This window comes from Paroedura picta, chromosome 16 (assembly GCF_049243985.1).
Source record: "Paroedura picta isolate Pp20150507F chromosome 16, Ppicta_v3.0, whole genome shotgun sequence".
In the NCBI taxonomy this organism is placed as follows: domain Eukaryota; kingdom Metazoa; phylum Chordata; class Lepidosauria; order Squamata; family Gekkonidae; genus Paroedura; species Paroedura picta.
Window position 1 is genome coordinate 9,361,258 of NC_135384.1, and position 8,743 is coordinate 9,370,000.

Here is an 8,743-nt window from a genome sequence, read left to right on the forward strand (position 1 = left end):
ACAAAGAATTGTATTCTAGAATAAGCATTCCTGGGTGAGAGCACTAGACGCAATGAATAGATTTCCAGCGCATGGCCTTTGGACAAAAAAAGTCAAATGCCAGAGTCAAAGGGCCATCAAATATACAATATGCACTTGGGGCAGAAGTATAGCATAGTACACTTCCAGCTTGGGGTGGGAATTCGCAAAAACTCATCATTTTCAGCGTACCTAAATAGAAAACACAAGCTTGCCTGTGGTTAGTCTTATTGTGTAGTTGTAACAGGAGTGGGTGGTCACTTTACTGTTGGAGATTCCAGTGCTGAACCAAAACCTTTGTGGCTGAAGTCTGCTGAGCTGTGGCTTAAATTACCAGTATGTCTCCATTCTCAGTTCTGAGGAAGGAAAGTTAACTTCTTGGGGTTTAAGGGAGGGGGGCTTATGAGACGCCTGTTGGATTTTCTCCAAGGGGAATTAAAGTCTCCGATGCGGAGAGTGGAATCTAACACTCCTGAGAGCTCTGTGAGGAAAGCAATACCCAAGTATGGCCAAAACAAATAAAAAGGAGTGGCCAGGAAGGAGCAGAATGGCCAATCAGGCCCTGCTCCTGCCTTGTCCTTGTTCCAGTCAGCTAACAAAAGTGGAAGCGAGGCTGAGATTATAAAACCAGGCTGTTTCCTGGTGTATAACGTTACAGCCGGGAGAAATCTCATGGAAGGGAGGGGTGTGCTTCAGCTAGCATGGAAACAAACGAGGCTTCGAACCGCCCACATAAAGAAACAGAATAAAACCCACCTGAGCAGACACTCCACGACCAAAGACTGAGGAGGCTACGATTTTATTTGGAGAAGACTGCACAATATTCATAGCTCAGCCCAGAAAGGCACCATGGCAGAACCAAAGGACTACGTAGAATTCCTGCATGAACACCCAGAGCTTTTCCGAAGATTTCCGCTCGTGCCGGTCCATGGAGTCCCCCTGATGGTGCCCATTGCGGAACAATGGGATCCGATCGAAAATTTCGAAGCCCGGCCAGACGACCTGCTCATCTCCACCTACCCCAAAGCAGGTGAGACCCCGATAGGGGTCACTTGAGATTTCAGAAGTTGGAAGGTGACTCACTCATCTGTAATGCTTAAGGAGCTCTGTTTGTAATCCTAGAGAAAGATTCGGGAGGAAGCTGCTAGTGAAATTGATAGAAGACATTGATTTACATCCTTTCATTCAAATCGACTGCATAGCATTGTTATCTGATAGACTTTTCTGAAAAGTAATTGCGGGTGTTATAGGTACAAGAGGGGGGTATTGCGAGTTTCAGATTCAAAGTACCTTTAACGGCATCAGAAAAAGAACAGTTTTAAAGGGAGTCATTCCCAGCAAAGCAAATATAATTCATCCGTATTTTAAGAGTCAAAAGCTCTGCCTATAAAATAAGCTACAGCAGCTGAATTTAAAGAACCTTGACTCATCATAGTGCCAAGATTGTCTTCGGTAACAAGGGCAGGGGTAGTCAAACTGCGGCCCTCCAGATGTTCATGGACTACAATTCCCAGGAGCCCCTGCCAGCGAATCCATGGACATCTGGAGGGCCGCAGTTTGACTACCCCTGGGGTAAGATATATCTCACGAGCGATCGAGTTTTAGAACAATAGAGGGGGACACGAGACGTCAACTCAACTGAATTAGCTTGACAAGAGAAGAGTCGTCCCTTGTAATGAGGATGGTTATATTTACCTCTTGACCAGGCTGATGGTAATAAATTCATCCGGGGCAAGATAAAGCAGTGTGACATGGTGGATATCACAGCTAATGTACGGCAACCTCAGCTAGTGGTGCTCAGGTCAAGTGAGGAGTGTCTTTATCTTCTGCAGAAGGTTCCCTGGAGGTCACCCTTCCAAGAGTAATCCAACAAGATTGGGTCGTACCGAGCCGCTCCCTAAAAAGCGACCACATACATTGCTTAGAGCAGGGGTAGTCAAACTGCGGCCCTCCAGATGTCCATGGACTACAATTCCCAGGAGCCCCTGCCAGTGTTTGCTGGCAGGGGCTCCTGGGAATTGTAGTCCATGGACATCTGGAGGGCCGCAGTTTGACTACCCCTGGCTTAGAGCATTAGACCACATACTCCATTTTCCTTTGATTTCCTGGGACAGTAGCTGTTGTGGTGTCCTGGTCAATCTTAATCGGTCTAGAATTTTGGGTTGTAGTGAGATTGGGGAGGATGCAATTTAAAATATGTTGTTAGAGTTGTCAGCCCTGGGTGGTCCCTTCTGGGGCAGGGGGCACCGGCCTGATAATTAACATTGGGCACCTGTTTAAGAATTGCCGCTGTTTTGCATTCAAGCATTGTGTGCGGGGAGAATGTTGACATGCAAGCTTACAGCTATGCTAGACTATTCCCTTTGAGTGGGATGTGCTCCAATCTGAAGGGGGAATGCATGCACCATGCTTGGAATGAGCCTATAATATGGAAACAAAAAAACAAAACAAATAAATAAATCAGTGTTGATGATAAAAAGTATATTTTATTTTATTTTATTGATGAATTGATTTTATTTAGATTTTTATACCGTCCTTCCATGCGGCTCTGGGCGGTTTACACAGAACGCCATGGGGTAATTACATAGAACATTATAACAAAAATGGCAAGATAACAATCATAACGTAAAATGCTATTTTAACAGGAACAAAGACATGTTTTAAAGGAAGCTGTTGTAATCTGTTTCCTAGCACAGCGTACTCCAGAGAACTAACTGTTGTGGGGAGAGGAATGGGAAGGCGACTGTAAGCCGCTTTGAGCCTCCTTCGGGTAGGGAAAAGCGGCATATAAGAACCAACTCTTCTTCTTCTTCTTCTTCTAAATGTTTTAATAGCATGTATGGGAAATGGTAATTTTAATGAGAATAACTTTTATTACTAATTATTATTATCTTTGTAATTGTACTGTTTTATGATGTTCACCGCCCTGAGCTGTAAAAATTCAAGCAGGTGGTATATAAATTCTATTATTATTATTATTAGAATAATAGAGTTGGAAGGGACCTCATGGGTTATCTAGTCCAATAATAATAGTTCATTATAATTATCACCATCAACAATAATATTAATGGTACAATTAATATTGGTATTGATATTAATATTTATATATGCATTTAAACTAAACCCTAAACTGCAATTACAGGTAGAGAAAAATGCTCATGATATATGCAGGCTACAGTAGGGCTACACTTTGAGAACAGCCAACCGTGGCAATGAGAACAGAAAGACCCCCGTTTTTCAAATCTGTGGATCTGGCGGGGATCTCTCGTATTAATGCTCAACCGGATTCTTTGAAACAGCATACCACTCTTAACCCCTGCTGTGGGACATGCTTGGGCTGTGCATACTTATGCTGGGTGAAAAGGAAACGGTTCCTTACACTGGTTGGTCTTTCTGCCTTTTCCTGGCTCTTCAGGTACCACATGGATGCAGGAGATTGTTGACCTGATTTGCACTGGTGGTGATGTGGAAAAAGCACGGCGCGCTCCCACATACGTCCGGATTCCGTTCCTAGAAATCTGCTCCCCACCTCCTATACCTTCAGGTAACAGGAGGGGGCCCAGCCCTGTGGCGTCCCACTTCTAAGCTCACTGCTTCACGACTAACTCCTCCATCCTGTCTCTGGTGTCCCTCCAGGGGTTGATTCACTGGTAAATGTACCATCTCCTCGGGTTATCAAAACACACCTACCTTTCCAGCTTGTCCCCAAAAGCTTTCTGGAAAAGAATTGCAAAGTAAGTAAAAGCATGGTACTCTCTCTCGGATTTGCACCCATCCCCTGTCGAATCCTTAATCCTGATTGGCAGCCCCCATACAAGGCTCTCTTTGGGCCCGTACAGATGATCTATGTGGCTCGCAACGCCAAGGACAACCTGGTCTCCTATTACTTCTTTGACCGGATGAATGTGACACAGCCGGAACCAGGGCCGTGGGATGGCTATATTAAGAAATTCATGGATGGCACAGGTCAGTTTTGCGGTGGAGGGGCTTATGCACTGGAGTATTATGGTCTCCAGGTCTCAAGCCACTGGAGGTCTAGTGGGTTAGAGGGCAAATGTGTAGGAACAGAGTCCTGAATTTTCTGGAACAGATTCTGGGACAAAGTTCTGGGGGGCAGGATTCCCAGATCCTTACTCAGTCTTCATTCCTCACACAGTTGCTTGGGGTTCTTGGTACGACCACGTCCGGCGTTACTGGGATGAGAGATCAAACTACCGGATGTTGTATGTCTTCTATGAGGACATGAAAGAGGTTAGTCTGGATTTGGTTAGCAGGTTCTGGATAGTGCAAGCTGCTTTGTAACACACTGATATCTTTATATGATGTTATTTATTTACTGTTTAGCATTTCGTGAATTGTCAAAACATTGTGCTGTACAAAAATGCCAAAAGCACACAATGTCCAATAACTTAAACAACGAGCATACATAAAAGCAATACAAGCGGCAAATAAAACGTACTTCACAAGCTTCACACGGTTTTGACTCCCTCCTCAAGTTGCTACCTTGTAAGTTATTAATATGTAAGATATAGGGTTGCCATGTGCCTGGCAGGAGAAAGAAAAAAATGGCCATTGGTGACATCTCTTCTGGGAAAACCAGGAAGTGCCATCAAGCCTCTCTAGGAATCATCGGAAACTCTGTGATAAAAAGTGGCTTATGGTTCGGAGGCTGTCTGTGGGTGAGAAAACATTTGCCTCCCAATGCCTGTGAGAGAAGAATATCATTGACCACCACGGGATGTCGATTGTTAATGTTGCATTGAACTGGTTTTCATTGAGAGTCCTATGTGACTACCAGTGATGTTCTGTTGTTGTTTCGTTTGGTCCTGTTTTGTAGCAGGTTATCCCTTGGTATCATTCCGCCTTTGTTGATCTGTTCTCTATTACATCTCGCGGGTATTGTAATTCCAAGGATGTCTGTTGTAGATCAGCAGCAGTCCGCAAACAAAGATACTTCAGGGAGAAATTACAACCCAAGAGTGCTGAACTTGAGTTTAGTGGAAACAGTAGACCCCTCCAGTGCTGAACAGGGACATAGAATTCTTATCTCACCACAGATGGTGATTTTTCTGTCCCCAAGCATTTCCTCTCTTTTACAATGTGCATCTACAAGCGTTCTTTGCAACTTCCTCCCCACCTTCAGAGTGGAATATAAAGACTCAGATCTCCATTCCGACTCATATCTCCTGAAGGGGGCTTGGACTCTGAACATCTTGCAGGTCTCTAAAATCCTATTGGATTTGAATCTAACTGTTCTGCTCCAGAGCAATACAGCTATACTCTGAAGCTACCTAGAATCATAGAATAATAGTGTTGGAAGGGATCTCCTGGGTCATCTATTCCAACCCCCTGCACTAAGCAGGACACTCACATCCCTATCGCTCATCCACTGTAACCTGCCACCTCCTTACGCTTTCACAGAATCAGCCTCTCTGTCATACGGCTACCTAGCCTCTGTTTAAAAATGTCCAAAGATGGAGAACCCACCACCTACCTGTAAAGGAAATGTCCCTCTGTGATACCTCAGTAGCACTTGAATGGCTCCTGCAATTGAGTTTTAAGCAGGGATAAATTTGCTGATAATCGGTCCTGGAAGAAGCTGGAAGAACAGTGAGGGGAAATGCAATGGGGTTACTACGCTGCCATCTCCATCACGTGATGGCATTCCAGATTAATTGGTTTGCTGAACCAATTGAAAAGATTTTAACAGGCATTCCCTGCCCACAGGAATCCTGAGAACTGTAACTTTGATCTCTTTCAGAGATCATCGAACTGTCATGCCCATAATTCTCTATGGGAAATCATGATACTCAAGTGTAATGCTAGTGTATGTTCGTAATGTCTGGAAAAATCTAAGACAATCATTATAGCCCCTGATATGAGAGATCCTCTGGCATGGATGTATTCTAGCAGACATCATAAAAGGTCTGGATTTCTTAGTTTTTCTTTGGCAGAGTCCTCCCCAAAGCGACTTGTAAAATGCAAGGTTCAACAAAACAAGAATGGAAACTCATTTCAAAAGGAGACAATCTAGGGTGGGGGTCCCCACACTGGTGCCTGTTGGTGCCCTAACACCCACCAGCATCTTTCTTGTTGCCAGCATTTTCAGAAAGTGGGTGGGGCCAATTGGGACCCTTGCCCAGCAGAGCTTCGGAAAGGCCACCAGGGATCTGATTGTTTTGTGTGTCTGTTATTTTAGAACCTGACCCTTACATTTTAATACGATATCTTTTATGTAATTGTAGCTATACTTGCGTAAACTCAGTGTTGCCGTGATTATTTCGGATTCCGCTGATGAAGCCCGTTGGCCAAGTACATAAGGAATTTGGGGATGTTTAACTGAGCAATACAGTATCTGATCTTTTTATCTCCCATGACTGGTTCAGTTCTTGATTTTCAGATGAGAAAGGGCAGTCAGGGCAGTTTGGCAAGGGGTCCTGTTTGCTTTGGATTGGAATCTGAAGTTAGGTCAACATTTCTGTTGCTTGCACGGTTACAAAATCCATTGCACCACTGTGTAGATAAGAAATACCTCTTGTCAGGCATTATCTGCGAGTACAGGTGAGTTATAGACGTGCATTTTTCACCTTGTGCCATCTGAATCCTCTGACCAGTTTCTTAACTGAATAATGAGGTATAATCTATGTGTGCCCTGAACGTCTTGAAAAGCCAGGATGCAGCCACCAAACGTAAGGAGTACTGAGCATGGACAGAGTGCATATTTCTTTTTATGAAATAAACATAGATCGCCCTCATTAATCTGGGATTAAAAGACTCTGTGTTCTGTTGGGGGGTTTGCATTCTTGCATCCAGGCGCTCTACATATTGGAAGAAGTGCATGATGGGAGAATCCTGTTATGATTTGTCCGTTCGAGTCAATTGGCAGAATCTCTGACAGTCAAAATGTCAGTCAGTGCCCCTGCTTCTCTGTACTTGTATGTTTGAGACAGAGTCAATGTCTCAATAAGTTACTGTAACAAAAAGTTGTTATGAACACAGTTAACCTCAGTAAACACATATGAGATCGAATCTATGTTTGTTATTACAATTTTACCAATGGAGAAGAAAAGAGGAAAACCTGAAATGTTCTTTATGTTTCATTAACTGTGAATACAAGTATGTACATAAGTACATGTTTGGCAGTTCCTCAAAGAAAACTGATTGCTTTATCTCAAGGCAAAAACTTCCCTGTTTATTCTACCTGGGATTCTGTGCAATCTAAAGGCTGTCACACAGATTTATTCTCGTATTCAACAATAATATTGGTTTATGATGATGTAGTGTAAATAATTTTAGCAGATAAGGCGCTCTGAGACCATTTTGGAGAGGGCAAAAAGCCAATCCACCCATCCATCCATCCATCCATCCATCCAGTTCTTCTGTCTCTCTCATGTTTTCATTAGAACCTGGCACGTGAGGTCCGGCGTGTCATGGATTTCCTGGAGATTGACCTGCCAGAGGACATTGTGCGGAAGATCACTCATCATGCCTCCTTCCAGGTCATGAAGGACAACCCAATGAGCAATTACAGTACTATGCCTAATACCATCTTTGACAAGAAAATAGGCTCTTTTATGAGGAAAGGTGAGCATTTGTTTTTTTGGAAAAACTTCGACACAGCCTCTTCTGAGAAACCTGCCTGAGGTGTTCTCTTCCTGGTTTAGGAAACCAGAGAGGGGTGGCTTCGACAGAACAGAGTCACTTTGGGGTTCTTTATAGTATCTACACCACATTATCCCTTAATCCAGGGCCTCATGGGAATTGTAGTCCATGAACATCTGGAGGACTACAGGTTGACTACCCCTGCCTTAATCATCAGCTTTCTATTAGCTGAGATTTTCCCGAGGCCTAGTGGGCTCATGAAAAGGGGTCCATCAAAGTTTATGCTAGAATAATATCTTGTCAGAAGACTCTGGCTTGTTTTGCCAAAAAGAAAAAGCAAGTGAATTGTGGGCAGATGGAGAAGTGCATCACGGTTGTCCACTAAGACTGTATGGCCACCCTGCCTCTGAATGGAAAATCCAGAAAGGTTAAATCCATAGGTTCAGAGACACCGGGAGTTCATTTGGCTCTTTATTGTGACCCCGGCTCAAAGCAGCAAAAATGAACTGGAGAAACCCCACAAAACTTCTGACCTATACATACACGCTGAACAAAGGATCTTCCCACCATTGTGCTCTATTGATCAGTTTCATTTGAAATCAGGGGTGGCCAAACTGTGGCTCTCCAGATGTCCATGGACTACAAATCCCATGAGCCCCTGCGTGTGCTGGCAGGGGCTCATGGGAATTGTAGTCCGTGGACATCTGGAGAGCCATGGCTTGGTCACCCCTGTTTTAAACTGACTGGATCTGACCGTGCGCTACTCAATCGCGCATGCAGGATTACGATCCTGCCTCAGACCTCAAGCTCAGGTCTCGACAGGTCCACCGATATAACAAAACTAACGGAGTGAAACTGGAACGACATTTTGCAGTTACCCATAACCCTCTGCTCTTTCCTCTTCCTTTCCGGAATCTCTCCCCGGCCCTGCTGCTCAGGTGAAGTTGGCGACTGGAAGAATTATTTCACAGTGGCTCAAAGGGAGGCGTTTGATGCTGATTACCGGAGCAAGATGGAAGGGACAACCCTGCGTTTCCGGGATGTACTATAGACACTGAATAATCTCTGCTAGGATTTTTCTGTTAAAGGCGAAACGGATGCCCACCCGTTCCTTGCATTGCAT

General features: G+C 44.2%; 1 protein-coding gene across 1 annotated transcript in view; it reads left to right on the forward strand.

The window, feature by feature from the left end:
* Nucleotides 1–622: 622 nt before the first annotated feature.
* Nucleotides 623–8,743, forward strand: part of LOC143826438 (sulfotransferase 1 family member D1-like) — an 8,154-nt gene continuing 33 nt past the window's right edge. The window contains exons 1-7 of the mRNA XM_077315247.1: nt 623–1,048; nt 3,434–3,562; nt 3,655–3,752; nt 3,858–3,984; nt 4,175–4,269; nt 7,422–7,602; nt 8,559–8,743. The exon at nt 8,559–8,743 is cut by the window's right edge and continues 33 nt beyond it. Coding sequence (XP_077171362.1) covers nt 868–1,048; nt 3,434–3,562; nt 3,655–3,752; nt 3,858–3,984; nt 4,175–4,269; nt 7,422–7,602; nt 8,559–8,671 — 924 coding nt within the window. The 5' untranslated portion in view covers nt 623–867 and the 3' untranslated portion in view covers nt 8,672–8,743. The remainder of the gene's footprint in view (nt 1,049–3,433; nt 3,563–3,654; nt 3,753–3,857; nt 3,985–4,174; nt 4,270–7,421; nt 7,603–8,558) is intronic.